This window comes from Falco rusticolus, chromosome 21, assembly GCF_015220075.1.
Source record: "Falco rusticolus isolate bFalRus1 chromosome 21, bFalRus1.pri, whole genome shotgun sequence".
In the NCBI taxonomy this organism is placed as follows: Eukaryota; Metazoa; Chordata; class Aves; order Falconiformes; family Falconidae; genus Falco; species Falco rusticolus.
In genome coordinates, this window is record NC_051207.1 from 463,590 (window position 1) to 485,429 (window position 21,840).

At 58.8% G+C, this 21,840-nt stretch overlaps 2 protein-coding genes across 2 annotated transcripts; one reads left to right on the plus strand and one right to left on the minus strand.

The window, feature by feature from the left end:
* Window positions 1-1,707: 1,707 nt before the first annotated feature.
* On the plus strand, window positions 1,708-14,450 carry ZNF541 (zinc finger protein 541). Its single transcript, XM_037371948.1, has 14 exons — window positions 1,708-2,042; window positions 3,145-3,376; window positions 3,979-5,299; window positions 5,809-5,867; window positions 7,269-7,428; window positions 7,974-8,135; window positions 8,824-9,145; window positions 9,814-9,877; window positions 10,342-10,484; window positions 10,671-10,774; window positions 11,333-11,408; window positions 11,773-11,861; window positions 13,130-13,308; window positions 13,675-14,450. The coding sequence occupies exons 1-14, from the start codon at window positions 1,769-1,771 to the stop codon at window positions 13,823-13,825; spliced, it is 3,336 nt and encodes a 1,111-aa protein (XP_037227845.1). The 5' UTR covers window positions 1,708-1,768; the 3' UTR covers window positions 13,826-14,450.
* A 109-nt stretch (window positions 14,451-14,559) lies between these two features.
* Window positions 14,560-18,450, minus strand: LOC119140501 (E3 SUMO-protein ligase ZBED1-like). Its single transcript, XM_037371905.1, has 3 exons — window positions 18,246-18,450; window positions 17,671-17,824; window positions 14,560-17,240 (listed from the first exon to the last, which is right to left on the minus strand). Exons 2-3 carry the CDS (start codon window positions 17,798-17,800, stop codon window positions 15,226-15,228), a joined length of 2,145 nt encoding a protein of 714 aa, XP_037227802.1. The 5' UTR covers window positions 17,801-17,824; window positions 18,246-18,450; the 3' UTR covers window positions 14,560-15,225.
* Window positions 18,451-21,840: the final 3,390 nt, after the last annotated feature.

Here is a 21,840-nt window from a genome sequence, read left to right on the forward strand (position 1 = left end):
CTGGGGTGGTCCCACACCCTCATACAAGGCCAGGAGCAGTGTTCCCCTCATGGAAAGCCCCCCAGCCCCATCCCTGGGGTGGTCCCACAGCCTCCTGCAAGGCCATAAACCTCGTTTCTCCCAGGGAAGGCCCCCCTGGGTCCCAATCCCATCCCTGGGGTGGTCCAACAGCCTCCTGCCACATGGGGGGCAGCATTTATTTCGGGGAAAGCCCCCAACCCCATCCCTGGGGTGGTCCCACAGGTTCCTGCAAGGTCAGGAGCAGCGTTTCCTTCAGGGAAAGCCCCCCAATCCCATCCCTGCGGTGGTCCCACACCCTCATACATGGCCAGGAGCAGCGTTTCCCTCATGGAAAGCCCCCAGCCCCATCCCTGGGGTGGTCTGACAGCCTCCTGCTGCATGGGGGGCAGCATTTATCTCAGGGAGAGCCCCCAACTCCATCCCTGGGGTGGTCCCACAGCCTCCTGCAAGGTCAGGAGCAGCATTTCCCTCAGGGAAAGCCCCCCAGTCCCATCCCTGGGCTGGTCCCACAGCCTCCTGCAAGGCCAGGAGCAGCGTTTCCCTCAGGGAAAGCCCCCCATTGTCCTTAATCCCATCCCTGGGGTGGTCCCACACCCTTGTACAAGGCCAGGAGCAGTGTTTCCCCCAGGGAAAGCCCCCAACCCCATCCCTGGGGTGGTCCCACAGCCTCCTGCAAGGCCATAAGCCTCGTTTCTCCCAGGGAAGGCCCCCCTGGGTCCCAATCCCATCCCTGGGGTGGTCCAACAGCCTCCTGCCACATGGGGGGCAGCATTTATTTCGGGGAAAGCCCCCAGCCCCATCCCTGGGGTGGTCCCACAGGTTCCTGCAAGGTAGGAGCAGCGTTTCCTTCAGGGAAAGCCCCCCAGCCCCATCCCTGGGGTGGTCCCACACCCTCATACATGGCCAGGAGCAGCATTTCCCTCATGGAAAGCCCCCAGCCCCATCCCTGGGGTGGTCTGACAGCCTCCTGCCACATGGGGGGCAGCATTTATCTCAGGGAGAGCCCCCCAACTCCATCCCTGGGGTGGTCCCACAGCCTCCTGCAAGGTCAGGAGCAGCGTTTCCCCCAGGGAAAGCCCCCCAGCCCCATCCCTGGGCTGGTCCCACAGCCTCCTGCAAGGCCATAAACCTCTTTTCTCCCAGGGAAAGCCCCCCTGGGTCCCAATCCCATCCCTGGGGTGGTCCCACAGCCTTGTACAAGGCCAGGAGCAGCGTTTCCCTCAGGGAAAGCCCCCCAACCCCATCCCTGGGGTGGTCCCACAGGCTCTGGTATGGCGGGGATCAGGGTTTCCCTCAGGGAAAGCCCCCAGCCCCATCCCTGGGGTGGTCCCACAGCCTCCTGCAAGGCCAGGAGCAGCGTTTCCCTCAGGAAAAGCCCCCCCGAATCCCACTGCAGTTCCCAGGCAGCCTTTCCCTGCTTTCAGCCTCTTCTGGGGTGGGGGAAACACTTCCACCCTTTGGCTTAGCACGGTTTTTTGTAAGAAGACCCCCTTGTCACCCCAAACGTGCCCGTGGGGTGTCTGAAACGGGGAAGGGGATGCTGCAGGTTTCTTCTCCGAGAAGGTGTGGGTGGTACCCCAGTTGCCGTACTGGTTGGGGGGATTGGTGAGTGATGTCAAATCATCTCTTCCTTCATTTTTCGTGTGTTTTTTGGTTTTTTAGGCGGCTTGGTGGTCCTCGCAGCCTCGAGTTTTGCTCTGGGTGTAAACAAGACTGCCTTCGGCTGGCTGTAAGGCTGGCAGCGAGCATGGACCAGTACCCCTTCGACGATGAGAATGGGATTCATTTGGAGATGCACCTCCCGGGATTTCCCGAAAGCCAGGAGCTGCTCTGCAGCGAGGCCCTCGACTGCAACCTCTGCCCGACAGCGAAAGGCGTGAGCTACGCGGGGCTGAGCAGCTTGGACGCCGATGCGGCCGGCGACGCTCTGGAGGCCGAGCTGAACGTGTTCTCCCTCTACCTGGCGAAGGACTGCGGCTCCGGCCAGCTCCAGGGGTCAGACTGGCAGCCCTGGCAGCAGGGTGAGTGCGCCGCGCTCCGCCTTCTCGCTTCTTTTCAAGGGTCTCTGGCAGGTGGAAGCGGCTGGGGTTATTTAGGAGCTGCGTGCGGGCGCGGTGCGGAAGGATCTTTCAGGTAAAATAGGTGGATGCTCCAGGTTTTGTCACTTTGAGAATGTTTTACCTGGGAGATGACGTTCAGATTGCTAAGGCTGTGGAAGATTATAATAATCATAACCCCTCTCTTCCGCAGGAACTTTGCTGCTCTCCTCTTTTCTTACAATTATACCCTAGGCAGGAATCTCTTTGGGTTTTGGCTCTTTTAAGAGTCCTTGCAACCTGCCCTCTGGCTGGAAACGGAAAACGCGAAGGCATTAAAATGATAAATTTGCTAAATACGTTGCGAACATCTTTCCCCGCAGCGGAGGAGAGATGTTCTCTTTAATTCTTTCCGCGTTTCAAACGCTCTGTGAAATGGATTGAGCAGAACGGGCTTTTTCTGGCTCTGCCGTTGCGAGGAGAGCGCCTTGAGTTACACGTTCTTCTGGAGGGAACGGATAACTTAATTGCTAATGGCTGTAAAACTGTAACTAGCAGCGCTCAAACGAGAAAATCAGACTTTCCCCTAACGACTGGGGCCTGTATTTCCACCGGCTCGTGGGTGCGGAACCTGGAATTGTCTGGGGAAGCCCCGGGGTTATCCCCTAGTCAGACTGCCCTCGGTACGGCACCTCCAGCAAAACCGTTTGGGGTGATCCCAAACCTCTTTTCCCGAGAAAGAGGGGGAAGATGGTAAAATTCACGGTGTCAAGGTTCAGACTGGTGAAGGGTGTAACCTGTGCAAGGGTGGAGGTGTCTGGAGACCCCAGAAATTAAGCAGCTGAGCTGCTGCTTTATTTCTTTATTATTTTATTACTACGGAGCTGACGCCAGAGCCACAAATCGTAAGAGGGGGAGCAGGTTTGCGGGACTTTCTTACTCGTTCTGGTGCAGATATTCAGCCCGTGAGGCCGGCGCCCTCCAACAGAAGTGTTATGAAAAAAGACGTGTTTTTATTAGCGCTAAAGCGAGAAGCGTGTCATTGCAAAGGTAAATAAAGCGGCTGTCGCTTTCTCCCTTCTTTCAGAGCCAGAGCTTCCCGCGCTGGCGGGACCGGAGGAGGCTGGAGGAGGCGGCAGCGGATCGGCGGGGAGCGGCGAGCCTCCCCTGGGCTCTCAGAGCTCGCCGCTGGGCTGCAGCCGCTGCGGGAAGGTGTTCGGCAGCGCCAGCGCTCTCAGCAAACACTGCCTGAGCCACAGCCAGGAGCGGCTGCACGTCTGCGCCGTCTGCAGCAAGGCCTTCAAGCGGCCGGACCACCTGTACGTAGGCGTTCGGCTTAGCCGGCTCTCAAGAACCTCGGCTCCTGCCGCCGTTTATTTCCCAGTTCCAGAACTCGCAGCGCTCGGGAGCCTTTGTGCCTTTTCAGGCCACCGACCGCTGCGAAGTGAGGTTACAAACCGACTTCACTACCAGATGCAAATTCCCTTTTCATTTTCCAGAGCAGCCTGGTGTGGGAAAAAAACCCTGGAAAGCATCTATTTCTGCCCAGCTGTGGAAAAATCTGTAACACTGCACCCTGTGGCAGCGGCCGGTCTTGGTCCGGGACTAAGTAAAACACCGTTTTGCTTCGTGTTGGACCAAGCGATGGCCCGCGGACCTGCGCCGTCCTAAAACGTGCCTTTACGAAGCGCCAGCCCGCGGTTTACAGCTTCCCCTTGATTTTGGGGGACACACCCGCCTCATTTTTGCTGTCTGCGCCGTTTTCGACTTGAAAACACGAGACAGTCGTAACGGGCCCGTGTTGGCCGGCGTGGCTGCGCGCGCTTGCAGGCTGCAAAGCCACCCCCGTGACCGCCCTGCGCGTCCTGCCGGTGCTTCGGGTGTGCTAAGACACGATATTTTCTTTTCTTCCTCGCTACAGGAGCGGACACATGTTGACGCATCAGAAAAAAACCCCTTTCATCTGCCCAGAACCAGACTGTGAGAAGAGTTACTGCAACCCCCGTTCGCTGCGGCGCCATTACGGGCTGCGGCACAGCTGCAGGGAGGCTCCTGCCGGCGAGGAACCCTCGCTCCTTCCCGCTCCGGGTAGCCAAGGTGGTGGGAAATCAGCGGAGGGACGTCTTCCGTGCTCGGAATCGGGCCCTTTCCCACCCGAAAGTGACCTGCTGAGGGACGTCGTGAGTCAGAATTGTCCCGTAGGTGCCTTCCCCTCCGCAGAACACGCGGACGCCGCCTCGCCAGGGCCCAGCCGGGCCTCCCGCCTCGCGTCTGACGGCAGCGGGCTGGCGGAGGATGATTTCTCGCGGGATTGCTCCTCGTGCCAGAGGGATGCCGCTTCTTCCAGCGTCACAAATCCCGCCGAGGTGCCTGTGGTTGCGCCGTGGGAGAACATGGCGATTGATCTCACCACGGTGTCTTTTATTTCGGAGCCTGCGGGGCTGCAGCCTTGTCCTGACAGCACCCTGCCATGTTTTCCTGCCCCCCGAAAACCTGAAAACCGCTCGAGTGATAACTTTGAGTGCATGAGAAACGTGCCGGTGTGTGCTAAATCCGAGAGGAACAGCGTCTGCCTTGCTTGCGAGCCGCCTGCCGCAGCCGACGAGCATCCGGATGCTTCGCCTGTCCCTGCTGCGCCTCTTAAAGCCAAAGAGGATGCGCTGAGCGAGCCGGCCCTGGGTTGTTTTGAGGAAATCTTTCAATCAGCGGAACCCCACGCCTCCTGCCCGCTGGAGAATGCCGAGGAGCCGAGTTTTCCGGAGGTTTCGAAGCGTGACGAGGGCGGGCAGCTCTTCCCCAAACCCCCGGAGCCTGCTGCATGCCCGGGGCCGCTGCAGATGCCGCAGCAGCACCTCTTCCAGGCCATCGCTGACTCTCCGCTGGCTCCATCCCCACCGGCAGCTCCGGGGGCCGTGTGCCTGGCAGCAAACCTGCTCCGACAGCCACGGCCTGCCTTCGCCTCCCAGCGTCCGCAGCCGACGGGGTACCAAGGGCTTTCCGCGCACCTCCGACAGGCCGTTCCCTGCTCCCACCAGCCAGAAAACGAGCTTTCTACCTTGAAAAAAGAGAAGAGTAACGACGGTAGCGCCAAGACAGCCAGGAAAGCGCCGGCGAGGACCGGCTGGTCCTGGCGTCAGCCGGCCAGCCGCAGGGAGAAGCTGGCTGCCCCGAGCCAGGTGGCCATGGCGTCCTTCCCCGCGGCTCCGGTGCCGCGCCGGCTCACCATCTTCAACAGGATTCAAGTACGGCACCGCGCTCTTCCGATCCGTTCCGCTCCACCCGCGTTTGTATCGCGTTCACTGCCCTCCCACGCGCTTCTCGGCGCTGCTTGTTCGCGCTGGCAGCTCTGGATTCCCCAATAACGGCACTTTACGCATCCAGAGCGCTCTGAAAACATTAATTAATCCCGTGCCAAAGGTTTTGAAGTAATTGAACGAGATCAAGGCTTGGGTTGTGTCACAACGTGGCCTTTCACCCGGCTTCTTGAGGCCACTGCCACGGGCCGGTGGCCTTGGCAGGCGGGCCAGTGGCCTTGGGAGTTGACTGCCCAGATTTCCAGGATTTATTAATGAGCGCTGCTTCGCTGTGCATTATTTTCCTGGAGAAAACATTCTGTTCCTCTTCTCCGAAACGGAATAACTTTTATTTTTGTCGGTTTTATTTTATTGTTTTGCTTTTGGTTATATTTTCAAGCTTTGCTGGCGGGCAGAACAACAGCTGCCCTCGATTTATTGGTTCTTTTTACCCACAGGGTGGCAACATCTACACCCTGACACACGCAGCGGAGGGAGCTCGCTCGCCGGCCGGCCGGTAAGCTGCTCGCGCTCAAGTTTTGCGGGGGCTGGTGGTTTCTAGAGCGTGTTTTAGCACCTTCTCGGGCCCTTTTCCCTCGGGGGCTGAGATTTAATGTAGCCCTTTCATCCGGCCAGCTAATTAATAGGTGTTTAAATTAGAACAAGGAGACTTTCGACCTAATTCCGAACTGGCAGCGGTCAAACCGGCGCAGTGTGGCGGGCAGGTGGCTTGTGTGAAGTGTTGAAGATGGTTTAGGACGCAATAAGGAATGACTGAGCTTGTTCTTTTCACACATTACAACAACAAAAGCCCCCAGATTTGCCAGGGAAGGAAAAAAATGGGGATTTGGGATAAGGTGAAGGGATTCCCCTCCTTCAAGGGTTTCCCAGCGGGCAGAGGCTTTGCTCTCAGTCGCATTCCTGGTGACCCGCCAGGCTGCAAGGAGAATTCCTGTGTTAGAATCATGGAGGCAGGCCCTGAATTTAGGTTTTCGAAGCCATTAGCTGATTTTATGATTATTTTTAGAGTCAGTTGGTGATTTAGAGTCAGAATGGTTTTCTCTGCTGAAGAAAAAAACGCGTCATTCCCTCTTCTTTGGTGGCTGCCGCTTCCCTTTGGTGCCGGGGCCGCAGGCCTGTGGAGTTTTCTGTCGCTAAATCGCAGCTCTGCCACCTTCCTGCCCAGCCTGGGTGGCTTTGCCGTTTGCTGAGCGAGAAAGCAAGCTGCTCCATGGGGGGAAAAAAGGAAAAAAAGAAGAGATTTTAATATTCTGCACCCTTCTGGGGGGAAAAAAAAATAATAATTATTTTCTGCGTCCTTCTGAGCAGCGGCGAGGTCCCCACGCGGCCTCGGGAGGGGTGCCCTGCCCGCCTGTTGCGAACTGTCACGGCTAAGGGAGCTGCTGCCTCATTAAGAATTACTTTGTCACTTTTGAGTGGCAAATTAAAAGTCGTGGCTCATCGTGAAAATAGTTACCTGCTCCAGCTAGCCTTGGTAGTCTGGCCACATGTGTGTTTTTTAAAGAAAACGCTCCTGGAGTTTTTAAAGCAGATTGTTCTTCCGTGGTGTGGCAGTTAAAAAGTTTTATGATTATTTTTGAAGTTGTATACCTAATATTGGAAGTAATATTTGTGCGTTATCGGTTAACGGGTATAATTCACGCTCGGAAGAGGCGGCCGCATCCCTGATTTAAAGCTGCACCTTTGTAACGCCGCTGAGTGATGCCCTGCCAGGGGTTTCCCTCTAATTAAATTCTCTCGTTGCTAAACGAACTGCAGCCATTTCCCACCCGAACCGAGCTTTCTGGCGGGAAACACACGCGTGGCTCTAACCTTGATCGCGATGAAATCTCCATTTTAAAAGTGGTTCCACTTTCTAATCTTCATTTCCCATCCTTTATCTCAATTTTTCACCTAGCGACAGCACCGGTGCCGCTCCGGTGGACGGCAGCGGCTGCGAAAGCGACGTTCTCTGCCGGAGCTGCCTTCGGCCCCGTTCCACCGGGAAGGGCCTGGAGAGCCACGGGCGTTTTGGTGGTGAGCGCTGGCACTCAGCGCAAGGGAAGGAGGAGCAGCAGGTAACGGGGGCTGGAATCCTTCAGCGCTTGGCGTTCGACAGGAATTTAAATCAAGGTCCCGAGGAATTTATTTTTTAAACCTCGTGCGTGGTGATAAAAGCTGGGAGTGACTTCCCCTTATCCTGGGAATTTGAGGAAAAGATCCAGGAGCGTGGCGCTTCTGGAGCCCTTCAGTGGATGCTCTTAAATAATTTTTAAACGGTGGCGTGTTAGTTTGAAAAGCCGCTTCGCCTGAGTGAGAAACCACCGCAAGCCCCCGGCCGCACCGTGGCACCATGGCCCGGTGCTCGGCTCGTTGCTTCTGTAGCCGATTCTGGGTTTAAGTTCTACTTTACATCTTGGGGGAGCTTTTTTCTAGCCAAGAGCGTGAACTTGGGCGCTTGGGGAAACGGGAGCGGGCACAGCAAGGATCCCCGTTCCGGGCTCCCACTTAAAGGGGCTTACTCGGCGTAGTAGCTCTTACTATCGTTGTTATTTCGGAGAAAGCAGAAGCGAGTTGTTTGCGAAGCGCTTTGCTGTCCTCATACCCTTGTGTTTGTGGTCAGGTGTGCCACGCAGGAGGTGCCAGCCACCTCTGGCTCCCCGCGGCCGGAGATGGGAACCAGCCCTCCAAACCCTGGATGCCATCAGGGAACGTGCCGGTGGCTCCTCTGGTCATTCCCGTCTCTGTTCCGGTGTCGGCTACGAGCTCGCCAGCCGGGAATGAGGTGAGCGGCCGTCGCGTTCCTCCGGCCTTCCCGTGATTTCGTGGTAGCACTGGGCTGGAATCGCTCCCTCAAATCTCATGCAAACGACGCGGCGGCCGCGGGCAGATCCTGGGACCCACGGCCAGAAATTCCTTGGAAATAACTTGTTTGTCACCTTGAATTGCACGGAAATAAAAAGGTGGCGTGGGATGTGTCGGCGGTGTGATGTGGGACGGATGCAGAGCCTAGGGAAATGCTCGGAGATTTCCTGGGCGATTTAAAGAATTGCAAGACAATTGCCCAATTTTTTCCCTTTTTCCCTTTTTTCCCCTTTCAGCCCTCTCTGACTACAAAAGAATTCCAAGACTATTTCCCAATTTTTTCCTTTTTCCCCCTTTCAGCCCTCTCTGACTACAAAAGAATTCCAAGACTATTTCCCAGGTTTTTCCCTTTTTCCCCTTTCAGCCCTCTCTGACTACAAAAGAATTCCAAGACTATTTCCCAGTTTTTTCCCTTTTTCTTTTTTCCCCTTTCAGCCCTCTCTGACTACAAAAGAATTGCAAGACTATTTCCCAGGTTTTTCCCTTTTTCTTTTTCCCCCTTCCAGCCCTCTCTGACTACAAAAGTAGTTTTCAAGCACCTCGGACGCCTCCTGCTTCCTTCCTGGGATGCAGGGATTTGATGTTTTGCTTGGAATTGCCTTGTCCAGGTTAGCGGGAAGGACGGCGTGGATGGGAAGGACCCGGGAGCCAACCTGCACCACCACATGAAGCTGCTGCGGCCAAAATCCCTTTTCATCCCTCCTCCGGCGGCCCCCGACGCCCCGCCGGGGCTGGGAGGTTGCTACCGGAGCACCCTCCGCTCGCCCACCATCCTGGTGGATCACCTGCTGCGGGACTTGCTCCAGCGCTCCCCCTACACACCCCCTCCCATGCTCAGCCCCCTGCGGGAAGGATCCGGCCTCTATTTCAGCACCCTCTGCTCGTCCTCCGCCCGCGGTGATCCCGGCCGGCTGCTCAGCACCGTCCTAGGTAATCCCATCCTCCAGAACGGGACCGGGGGGAACCCGGCTGGCTGCCCTACAGGCTGCAGGAACCGGATCTAAAGTGCTTTCCTCCAAGATCCATTAGAAATCGAGTGGGCAACCACCTTCCTGGGGGATCCACTCCGGCCGTTTACGTGGGGCAGTTTAACCGTCGCTTTTGGTGATGCTGCTTTTATTTTACTGCTATTTGGTGCAAATTTCCCTTTTCCTAAATATTAAAAAATATATCGTGGTTGCACCAAAACAAGCCCAATGTCAACGTGGGGAGGACGCCCGCGTGTCAGCCCTGCGAGCACACTTTCCCCTGGGTTCGGATTCTGCTCCGTATTTTTTGCGGAGGAGAATTTGGGGGGGAGGGGTGTCACCCGGGAGGGGGTTTGGGCGGGTGGTAGGACAAGGGGAAACCTCAAGCTGCCCCGGGGGAAGGTTTACGTGGGAATTTTGGAAGAATTTCTTCGTGGAAAAGGTGGCTGGGCTGGCCAGGGGGGGTGGGACTCCTGGATACGGTGCTTAGCAGCAAGGCTTGGTGGTGCTTGGAGCTGATGTGCTCAGAGTTCTGGAACATTCCGTGGTTGCGTGGGCTGGGGGGTGATCCCTCGACATGGAGTTGATCCCTTTACCTGGAGGGACCTTTTTTTTTTTGGTATCTTTCAGGCGGAGCGTCTGGAGACCTTGGCCTTTGTCTCATGAACGAGACCACCAAAGTCAGCGTCCAGCCGTGAGTCGTGGCGTGGTGGCTGGAGTAATGGGCAAGCGTTGGGGGGCCGCGGGCGAGGAGGGAACCGCCGTTTCGGTTTTATTTAATCTTGATTTTATTGGAAACGCCCCCCCTCCCTCGCGCCACGCGACACTCGGGTGCCGTTTTTCACCTGTGGTCGCAGCCTCCCCCCTTTCCTCCTGCTCCCCATTAGTCTCAAAGCGCCCCTCACGCCTTTTGCTCAGGTTTTGAGGAAAGCAGAAGGAATTTTTCCAGTTGATGGGAGACAAGAGGGTGACGGGGGTGGCGCGGTGACACTCTGCGGGCTGAGAAGCAACCGTGGAAGCTGGTCGTGGTTTGGTTTTTTGGGTTTTTTTGGAAGTGGCTGGTGTGCGTGCTGTGTTTATCCTTGCTCGGAGCCCCTGCGACCGCCAGCTGTCGTGATGGACCTTGCCTTCCTCCCCTCCTCTTCCTCCTTCCTTTAGCCACATCAACATTGGGAGCCAGTTTCAGGCAGAGATACCGGAGCTCCGGTGTGGATCCAGCCTGGAAGAGGACGGAGAGGCAGGGCTCTTGGTGTGGAAGCCCTGGGGAGACATCGCCACTAACCCAGCCACGCAAGACAGAGGTCTCTCATGCTCTAACGAGCTGCTAATTATTTTTTTTCCCATGCCTTTTCCTGGTCTCCAGCCCATCTGCCACACTTCTCCCCGTTTTCCTTCCGCCTCACCTTTTATTTTTTTTCCTTCCGCCTCACCTTTTATTTTTCTCTCGCCCCAAACTGACGTTGGGTTGGGTTTCGTTGCATTTGTAGTAACCAAACTGCTCCACGTGGCCTGCTCCAGCGCCGTGCCGGGGGGAGGAATGAACCTGGAGCTGGCCCTGCACTGCCTGCACGAGGCGCAGAGCAACGTCCTGGTAAGCAGCCGCGCGTCGGCCGCCGTCCCGAGGGCGCTGGGAATCGCTCCCGGTTTTCCGCAGGCTGGAATCCAGCCTCTTTGCTAAACCCACGGAGTTCTTGCACCTCGCCGGAGTCTGCATTAACGCCTCTGGGCATCGCGTCCCCCCGCCTTAATTGATAAAACCAGCTCTTAGATAAATAGGTGATGATTTGGAGAATAATTAACACCACTAAAGCCCCAGGTCTGCTCTGGACAAACACCCCGGGTGCTCCTCGCCCCGGTTCTGCTCCTCTCCCTGTGCTTTGAGGAAGGGATTGAATGACCAAATCCAGTGGGAGGACTCGGTGTGCGCAGCATCTCCGCGAGCGCGCGACGAGCCCCGAACGACTCCAGCGGAGAGAAATCTCCTGGAGGGGGTGGCAGGTCCCCGGGGGCATATCCCGAGGGATTTCTTTCCGTACAACGCTCCAGTGTGGCTTGAGGAAATGTTTCTGTGAGCTGAGGCCATCCTGAAGCACTCTTGCTTCCCTGGTGGGGAACCTAAATTATTATTTTTTCACGTTAAATCCTGCAGGAGGCTTTGGAGATGCTGCTTTTTGGGGTGCCGCAGAAATCGGGATCTCATCCGCTGGCTGATTATCACTACACAGGTAAACTGGAAGTAACGGTTCTTCCTTCCCCCGGGATGCCAAGTTCCCTGTCTGTACTCTGATGTGAAAAAATTATTTATTTTTTTTTTAAAAAAACAACGCTCCCCATCGCTTGGGGCAGTTTTTTGGGCTGGGGGGGTGTGTGTGTGATCTCAGTGACACCCAACGGGAGAAGCGCGCCGAGCCGTACCCTTCCGGATCCGCTGGTGGTAATAAGGGTCGTTGCTAATTAATTGGCTGCTGGGTTTGGTTATGGCTTTGGGAAGGAGGAGGGATGTCGGGAACGCGGGTTGAGGGCTGCGCTGGCTTTAATTAGGCAGCGAGCGACCTTAACGAGGATCGGCACCTCGGTGTTTGCTGCCAGGTTCGGCTGCTTGGAGCTCTCTGGAGAAGGACCTGTTTGAAGAGGCGCTCGCTGCCCACGGGAAGGATTTCCACCTGATACAGAAGAAGGTAAAACCTTTTGATCGAGTGGATCCGGGGCTGCGACGGGATCCCATCCTCCGAAACCTCGCGCTCGCTCCCGAATGCTAAAAACACGCCGCTACAAGACGACGTGCCCGATTACAACAGAATATCGAATATCTCCGGTACCAAATACCAGAGAGAATTAAATCATATCAAAACCCCGCGCTGCCCACGCGTGCTTCTGGCCCTTCCAGCCTTTTCCGAGCGGGAAGGTTTGTTTTCTCTCCCATCTCAGTGCGTCCGCCGGGGCTCCCGCGGCACGGTAACCGGAGAGGACGGGAAAAGGGAAAAAAAACCCCCCAAAACCCCCCTTTTAGATAGTTTTGTTGTGTGTCTGTGCCTGCAATATTTTGCTACGGTATTTCCATGATGGGTTGCTTCTGTTTTTCTCGCAATAGATTCAGACTAAGAGTGTGTCCCAGTGTGTTGAATATTACTATATCTGGAAAAAAAGTGCTAAATTTGCCTACAGTCGAGTCATAGGAAAAAAGCTCAAGAGACACAAGGTGGAAGAGGCTGAAAAAAAGGTAGAAAAACTGCCGGGGGTGCCCGGGGTTCGATTCCGCTGCCACTTTCCCAAACTTCCTCTGGGGAATAATCTGGAACCGCAGAGCATCCCACAGTCGGCGCCGAGAACGCGCTCCTGACTCGTTACAGGCAGCATTAATTCCCGAGGGCGGGCACCCTTGCCCGTTTAATTAATTCCCGATCCCTTCCTAACGGTAACGAGCCCGTTTGCTCTCCTTAGACTTGTCGCTGAGGGTGGCCAGGGATAGTCTGTGACTCGGAGCCGCTCCCGGCCTCCAAACAGGAGTTTTGGGCACAGAAATAGATATTTTGGGTTTTTTTATGGTAGAACTGTGCAACCCCGGATCAACAGTGCTCAGGAATTCTATGCTTTAACCCTGTTTTTTTGCTTTTTTTTATTTTTTTTGTGGAGGAAAGTGCCATTCCCCTTAGGGTGGTGTAAATAATATTTATTTTTCCTTCAAGGCCTGTGTTGTCACCCCGATTTTTGGCTATTTCAGCGCTCGGAGGACTTCACCTGGGCTCATGCCTTTTCGCGCTGGACGCCACGCATTCCAGCCGCCCGAGCCGCGCAGGGATTTTTCCAGCTGTTTTTTTTTTTTTTACCATCACTACAAGTAGCATTTTTTACCGTTTCAACTATTTTTTTTCCCCCCCTACTTTAGCAACCCTCACCTTTCCAAAGAGAAGGAAAAAAAATTAATTAAGGCCTCTCTGGTTTACAGGTTGTTTGGAACCCGAAGCGGCTTTGCCTCCTGTGGAAGGAAGACGGGAAAATGAAGCGGAAGAGGGAGAAAAAGATGCCCCGCGACGCAGGCAGCACATCCCACCGTCGGGACGAGGCTCAGTGCCAGGCTGGAAGTGCCGACAACCAGAGCATGTTTCCCTGCAGCCTGTGTGGAAGGTAGCTAAGAATCTTCTAGAAACCTGCTGCTTTTGGCCAAAAGGGATTGAAAGTGATGGAGTTTGTGCCTAGGGGGACGTGGGGAAGCGGAGCTGCGAGCGCCGGGAGGGCCGCCCCTGCCCCTTTTGGCCACCTTGCGCTTTTATTTGAATTTTACAACCAACTTTTGACCCAAATATCTGTCTTGTTGAAAACAACGCCGACGTTCCGCACAGCGGCGGCACGAAGCGCTGGAACCCTGCCGTACCACGCGTCAAAATAACACAGAAATTCACCAAAATAGAAAGAACAAAGCTTGTTTAACAGTGTTTATCGTCTTAAAAAAAAAAAAAAATTAAAAATCCTGGTTTGTTTTCTAATTTCCAGGGTATTTGAGAAGATAAAAGGGAGGAACGCTCATATGAAGAAGCACCGCCCGCAGGTGAAGCCGCCTGAAGACGAAATGGTTCCAGAAGCATCTGGAAGCGGCGTCGAAGCTGGACAAGACCCAAAGGCTGCCGGCTGCTTCTGCTACTGACGGGCAACAGGATTTTGGAGCAGCCACCAGGTTCGTTGGTGCAGGAGAAAACCCCAAACTCCGACGTTCTCTGGCCTTGGAGCCCTGGCGGAGTCGCACCGATCCCAGAAAATCAACCTGGGCTTTTCCTGCTGGAGAAAACCACCCGGTGCGGAGAACATCCACGAAAAGGGGTTTGGGGAAGAAAAGCTGCAGCATTGTGCCCGGCACGTGTTTTTTTTGAAAATGGATTTGGGTTTTCTCAGCGTTGTTTGACAGAAAGAGCTGCGGAGGCATCGCGCCGGGCGCCAAGTGCGTGGGGCTGGGGGAGCACAGCCTGTTTTTTGGGACTGAAATAGCAAAATACAAATCCCGGGAGCAACTTCCATCTGCTTTTGCTTCCAGGAGTCCTTTGCCTCCGTCTAAAACTCCCGCTGAGCGCCCTCAGCCCGTGCTTCTGGGGCAGAAAGAGGCACAACAGGGAAATTAATGAGAAATCGCCGCCGTCGCGAACGCCCCGGTCCTGTCGCGAAGCCCCGCGGCGCATCAGGACCTCGCGCGTGGCGCTCCCCCGAGCCCAGCCGCTTCTGGACTGCCCTTGCCTGTTACGCCAGCGGTAATTAAACCATTAAAGTTCGTTATGTTTGATTGCTGGCCTGAACCTGCGCCTGTTCTTCGGCGGCACGCCGCTTGGTGTGCGGCCACATCACTGACGCTGCCTCGGGTGCCGGAAAACCGAGGATTTGATTAATTCAGCAAAGGAATTTGATAAGAGTCGTGTCTCTGCTGGCATTAGAGGGATAAAAGGCGTTTTCCTTGTTGCCAGGCCACAGATTTTCATGGCTTTTCTGTGTTTTTTCCCAAATACTCACATCCAGTATGACCCGACGCGTATTTCAGTTCCGTTTTCCTCTTTAAAGGATGATCTCTGGGGCAGTTCCTTCACCCAATGGCAGCTTTGCGGAGCGTTGATCGTTTTCCTTCTGCTTCCCCCCCAACCCTTGTATTTATAAAAAAATCAAATCAAAAAACTTTTTTTATCTGATCCCGAAGGGAAAGCAGCCGCCTGGCGAAAACAAGGCCGGGCTTTTCCATCGCCGATGTTTCGGCAGGCGAGGCGGGCTGCGCGTCTCGGCAGCAACGCCGGGGAGACGCTGCGCGGCTGGAAGCGCCCGTTTCCTTCCAAAAAGGAAAGAAAAAAAGGAAATAAAATGGGGTGCGGCGGGACGAGCACTCTGATTGACGGATGTTATGGTGCTGAGCTGCGGCGATGAGGCCTGAGTTGGTTTACGCGTGGAAAAGCGCTCGTGGGCTCTGTGGCTCGCGCCGAGGCGGTTACCCCAACGCGTAGGTGGGATTTGGGGATAAAAAAATAATCCCTTGGCGGCGCTCGGGGTGGGTTTGGTGTCCCTCCACGCGCGTTAGCGCAGGGCTCTGTGGCGAGGATCGTTACCCCTCCTGACGACGTCCAGAAAATCAAAGTTTTGGTGCAAGAAGAGGATTTGGTCCAGGTTTTCCGGCGCCAGGCCGGCTCGCCGGTGCTGCAGGGCGCTCTCGCCGGTGGCGAAGGCCTGCTCGGGCGGCGTGGCAGTGGCGGGGATGGCGAGGAAGTGCCGGCTGAGCCGCGCCACGGCCGGGAAGCGGTGCTCGTTATTCTTCCACCAGTCCAAGGGGTTGGTGCTGCGCTTGCAGAGCGGTTCCACGATGTAATTTTCCAGCTGCTGGTGGATCTCCGGCATGCTCTCCGTCGGATCCTTCCCCAGCAGGATATCATAGGGGCTCTGCGGCGCCGCGCTGGCGCTCTGCTCCTTGGGGGCAGGGGGCTGGCTGTTGCCCTCCCCCCCCTCGGCTTTGTAGTCCCAGCAGAGCGTCCAAAAGCGGCCGCCGGCGGGGGCCTGGGGGTTGGAGATCTGCGACAAGATGGTTTTGACGCGCTGATGGAGCTCGTTGCGCAGCGCCGGGCTGAGGAACCTCAGTTCCTTGAAGCGCGGGTCCAGAAAGGAGGCGATAACCGCCGGGTTTTCCAGAACTTTCTCATCCTCCGCCGACCCCCAGCACCGCCTCAGCTCCGCCCTGATGTTCCCCACCACCGTCCGGATGACGGCGCCGGTGCCGGCTTCTTCCGCTTGCTGCCCGATGGCGGCGGCGACGCCGTGGACACAGGGCAGGAGGGAGGAGATGGAGGCGTTCTGCTCCTCCCGCAGGAAGGCGACGGCGATCCTGACGGTCCTCAGCACCCCCACCAGGTCCTGCAGGAGCTTCCACTGGCCATCGGCCAAGCGCGGCGCGGCCGCCGCGCCCTCGGGGTGCTCCTCCAGCACCGCCATGACGGCCCACTTGAGCTCCAGCAGGCTCTCGCACATCTCCGCCGTGCTCAGCCACCGCGCCTCCGCGTCCAGCGCCAGGCTCAGCCTCGTCCTCTTGGTGGCTTCCAACTTCCCGTTCAAGGACCCGGTGGCTTTGGCGTCCTGCTGGAAATACCGCACGATGCCGCGGGCGGCACCCAGAGCTTCCCGGACCTGCTCCACCTCCAGCCCCGCCGCCACGCAGCGGTGCAGGGTGCGAGCGGCGCAGCACAGACCGCTCCAGCCCTGCGGTTGCGCCGCGTCCGCCGCCGCGTCCCGCATCACGCAGAAAACGGCTTTGCCGGACGCGCCGAATTTGGAGAGGACAGCGCACAGCCCCTCACCCGCCTCCCCTTCCCCCTCCGGCGCCGGCCGCGTCTCCAGGGCGCACCGCGCTCGCCGCCACTCGCCGTCGATGAAGCAAGCGCTGACGCTGCGGTAGAGCGGGCCCAACAGTGATGGCCACAGCTCCACGCACAGCACCACGGCCTGCGCCGGCTGCAGGTACCGCTCCAGCTGCCGCTTCATCACAGTGTAGCGGTGCCGCAGCATGCCGGCCAGCTGCGCCGGCACCGGCAAGGCAAAGTTGGGCTCCAGGTATCCCACCAGGAGCCCGAAACCTTTATCCTTCACCACGGACAGAGGGTGCAAATCCCGGAAAATCATCTCCAACAGCAGCTCCAGGATGATATCGGAGCGTGGGTCCGAGCAGGGCGCGGCGTGGTAAACGTTTTCCGGCGGCGTCATTTGCCGGGATCGTTTGCCGGCGTTTTCCTGAGCTGAGGAATCGGATTCGGCGCTTTGGTCGTCCCTCAGCTGGGAGAGGAGGGTGTCGCGGATGCTGTGCTTCCTCACCAGGTGCTCCCGCATGGTGGTGGTGCTGTTGTGGAAGGAGAGCTGCTTCTTGCAGACGTTGCACTCCACGTACGCGTCGCCCAGCTTCGTGTAGTAATTCCACACCTTGGATTTGCGGCGGTCGACGTAGAACGCGGCGCTGGCGCCGTCCTGCCCACCACCACCCCCGCTGCCTTTCTCCCTCTTCCTCTTGGATGCTGCCATGGCGTAGGCGTTGAAAACCATCGAGTTTTCCTCTGGGGAGAGAAAACACCGTGGAAATATTAATTTCACCCGACGCACGCAGCGCAGGAATATTAATTTCGCCCAACGCGCGCAGCGCAGGAATATTAATTTCACCCGACGCGCGCAGCGCAGGAATATTAATTTCACCCGACGCGCGCAGCGCAGGAATATTAATATCACCCGATGCATGCGGCGCAGGAATATTAATATCGCCCGACGCACGCAACGCCAGAATATTAACATTACCCGACGCACGCGGCGCAGGAATATTAATATCGCCTGACGCACGTGGCGTAGGAATATTAACATCACCCGACGCACGCGGCGCAGGAATATTAATATCACCCGACGTGCACGGCGATGGAATATTAATGTCAGCCACCACGCGCACCGCCGATAGCGGTGAGGGCAAGGGGAGGCGCAGCCGCGTGGCACGCGTACCTGGCACCGCTGGCGGGATGAGCGGGAGCACCGGCTCCTCCGTCGCCTCCTCCTTGGGCTGCGCTTCGCCCTCCGCCTTGGCACCATTCTCCGGTAGCTGCGGCGCCCTCTCCGAGCCGGCACCCGCCATCCTGTACCCGGCAGCAGCGCTGCGCTGGGGGGGAGGGGGGAGGAAAACCAGTGGCGTTACCAAATCAGCCAGTGGATCCCAGATCCCAGATCGCGGTGGGGAAACAGGATTATTGCCGGGGTGGGGAATATTGGCGGTACAACCGCGTTATCGCCGTCACCACGCCGTCACCCTCCCACCCATGGGCAGGTGCCGTATTTGGGTGATTTCACCCCAAAAACCGCCTCCTTCAGGCGCTGGGCCTGTGTCGTGTGTGTCCCGTGTCCCCCCCGTAACGAAGGAGGCCGTTAATGAGCAGCGGGCTCGTTAAATCCTCCGCCTTCGTTAGTGGCGCCGCTAGCCTTTCACCTGGAAGTAATTCAGCTGGGGCTGCTCTCAGAAGTCCCGGGTGGGGGTGGGGGTGGGTGGCCCTTAGTAGGGCAAGGTCGGGGTTTTAATTACTGACCTCGCTAATTAGCTGGGGCTTCGTTAAGTGCCTGGCGGGGAGGGGTCGAGGGTGCCGTGACCCCTGCGGGTCACCCCCACTCGCGGTGCGTTGGGCTCCACCGGAGCCAGCCTTGCTGTGCCGGGTAGCGCCGTGATGTCACCGCCGGGGCCGTGACGTCACCGTGATGTCACCGCGCGGGCGGGGGGGGCTTGGCTGACCTTGGCTGACCCCTTACCCCCCCCCCCCAATTCCCCCCCCCCCCCAATTCCCCCCTATTAGAGGCCGAGCTGCGGGGTGCAGCCCAGCGCAGCAGCGCGACGTCACAGCAGCGCGTCAAAAATAGCTAAAAAGGACGAAACTGGCCCATTTTGGGGCTGCCCCCCCTCCCCCCAAAAAATAATCACACGCCCCCCGCGGCCGCCCCCCGCCCGCGCCCCGCGCCCCGCGCCCGCCAGGTGGCGCCGCGCCCCGCCCGCCGCCGGGGAGCCGCGCCGGCCCCGCCCCTCCGCCCGCCTCACGTGGTGCGCCGCCAGCCAATGGGGAGCGGTGCCCGCGTCACGTGAGGCGGGCCCGCGGCGGCGTCAGGGCGGGCGGAGCGCGGCGGCCGCCATGGACCAGGCCGGGAAGGAGAAGGAGGCCCTGCAGCTGCTGGCTGAGGCCGACAAGAAGGTCCGCGGCTCCCAGTCTTTCTTCGCCGGCCTCTTCGGGTGAGCGCCGGCCGAACCCGCGCCGGTGGGGTCCCCCCGGGGCCCTACAGCGGCGGGGGGGGGGGAGGCTGGGAGTGTTGTCAAGGGGAGGAGGGGGGCCGGGGGTGTGTCATGGGGAGGAGGGGGGCTGGGGAGGGGGGTGGGGGTGGGTGTTATAGGGAGAAGGGGAGCTGGGGGGGTGTCCGGGGGGGGTGGTGTCAGGGGGAGGAAGGAGGTCGGGGTGTGTGTAATGGGTGCGAGGGGGACTGGGGAGGGGGTTGGGGTGTGTGAGGGGGGAGTGTCGTGTGGAGGAGGGGGGCTGGGAGGGATGTCAGGGGGAGGAGGGGGGCTGGGAGGGGGATGGGGGTGGGTGTTATGGGGAGAAGGGCGGCTGGGGGGGTGTTAGGGGGAGGAGGGGGGCTGTGGTGTGGGTATCGTGGGAAGGAGGGGGGCTGGGGGGGTGTCGGGGAGGGGGGTGGGGGTGGGTGTTATGGGGAGAAGGGGGACTGGGGGGGGTGTCGGGGGGAGGAGGGAGGCTGGGGGGGAGGGAGGCTGGGGGGGGTGTCGGGGGGGAGGGAGGGCGGGGGGGTTGGTTAGGGGTGTCATGGGCTTTTTGGGGTGTGGAGGGGTGTGAGGTGCTTCCTGGGGGTCTTTGGGGTGAGGATGATGGTCCCTGGGGGGGCTTTGGGGTGACGAGGGGATGCTGGGGGGTAGAGAAGGGGGGTGAGGAGTTTCTTGGGGGTCTTTGGGGTGAAGATCCTGGCCCCTGGGGGACTTTGGGGTGCGGGGGGAGCAGAGGGTGGAGTGTGAGGAGCTTCTGGGGGTCTTTGGGCTGAAGGCACTGCTGGGTTCTGTTTATCTGCGGATTTCCAGGAAAACTGACGGATTTTCCTGGATTTTTTTGAGCTTCCTGTAGGGTAGGAATTCCTGTAACTTCTTTTTCCGTTTCCTTGCAGGGGCTCTTCCCGGGTGGAGGAAGCATGCGACATCTACGCGCGAGCCGCCAACATGTTCAAAATGGCCAAAAACTGGAGCGGTACGTGTGTGCCGACGTGCCCCGGGCGTGACAGTCCTCGCCTTCTGCTGCTCGGAGCAAGCTCCTCCGGGTTGGAAAGCCGGTGCAGGGTCAGAGTAAGGCTCCTCCGGGTTGGAAAGCCTGGGCAGGGCCAGAGTAAGGCTCCTCCGCATCGGAAAGCCTGGGCAGGGCCAGAGTAAGGCTCCTCCACGTCGGAAAGCCTGGGCAGGGCCAGAGTAAGGCTCCTCCGCGTCGGAAAGCCTGGGCAGGGCCAGAGTAAGGCTCCTCCGCGTCGGAAAGCCGGGCCAGGGCCAGAGTAAGGCTCCTCCGCGTCGGAAAGCCGGGCCAGGGCCAGAGTAAGGCTCCTCCGCGTCGGAAAGCCGGGCCAGGGCCAGAGTAAGGCTCCTCGCGTCGGAAAGCGGGACAGGCCAGAGTAAGGGCTCCTCCGCGTCGGAATAGCCGGGCCAGGGCCAGAGTAAGGCTCCTCCGCGTCGGAAAGCCGGGCCGGGCCAGAGTAAGGCTCCTCCGCGTCGGAAAGAGCCGGCCAGGGCAGCAGAGTCAAGGCTCTCCGCGTCGGAAAGCCGGGCCAGTGCCAGAGAAGGCTTCTCCGCGTCGGAAAGCGGGCCAGGCCAGAGTAAGGCTCCCTCCGCGTCGGAAAGCCGGGCCAGGGCCAGAGTAAGGCTCCTCCGCGTCGGAAAGCCGGGCCAGGGCCAGAGTAAGGCTCCTCCGCGTCGGAAAGCTGGGCCAGGGCCAGAGTAAGGCTCCTCCGCGTCGGAAAGCCGGGCCAGGGCCAGAGTAAGGCTCCTCCGCGTCGGAAAGCCGGGCCAGGGCCAGAGTAAGGCTCCTCCGCGTCGGAAAGCCGGGCCAGGGCCAGAGTAAGGCTCCTCCGCGTCGGAAAGCCGGGCCAGGGCCAGAGTAAGGCTCCTCCGCGTCGGAGTGAGCCTCCTCTTGGTTGGAAAGCCGGCTTAGGATCGGCGCCAGCCTCCTCTGGGTTGGAGCAAGTCTTCTCTGGGTTGGAGCGAGCTCCTTCAGGGTGGAAAGCCGGCATAGGGTCGGAGCGAGCCTCCTCCGGGTCGGAAATCTGGCGCGGGGTCGGAGCAAGTCCACTCTAGGTTGGAGGAAGCTCCTCCGGGTCGGAGAGCCAGCGTAAGGTTGGAGTGAGTCCCCTCCGGGTCGGAAAGCCGGTGCAGGGTCAGAGCGAGTCCCCTCCGGGTCGGAAAGCCGGTGTAGGGTCGTAGCGAGTCCCCTCCGGGTTGGAGCGAGCTCCTCCGGGTTGGAAAGCCGGTGTAGGGTTGTAGCGAGTCCCCTCCGGGTGGGGTCCCCCCACCTTCCCCACCCCCTCCCCCACCTTCCCCCCTCCCCCCATCAAGGCTGACCCCCCCCCCGTCCCTTTTGCAGCGGCCGGGAATGCTTTCTGCCGCGCGGCCCAGCTCCACCTGCAGCTGCAGAGCAAACATGACGCCGCCACCAACTTCGTGGATGCCGGCAACGCCTTCAAGAAAGCCGACCCCCAAGGTGACCCCCGCCACGCGCCCAACGCCCCCCACCCCCCCCACCCCTGGCGCTGCGTGTCCCCCCGTTTTGGGCAGGGGTGGGGGCTCCCGTTCCCTCCAGGCCCGCAGGAGCGAGCTGGGAGAACTGGGAGAACGGGTCACCCCCGAGCATGTGGCTTTGGTGCCGTTGGAGCAGCTCCCATGTTCCCTAGAAGGGTGGAATGTTCCGGAACGGGAGTTGGGAGCGACCCCTCCTCAGCTGTCACCCCCGAGCACGTGGCTTCCCATGTTCCTTGGAGGGGTGGAATGTTCCGGAACGGGAGCTGGGAGCAACCCCTCCTCAGCTGTCACCCCCGAGCATGTGGCTTCCCATGTTCCTTGGAGGGGTGGAATGTTCCGGAACGGGAGCTGGGAGCGAC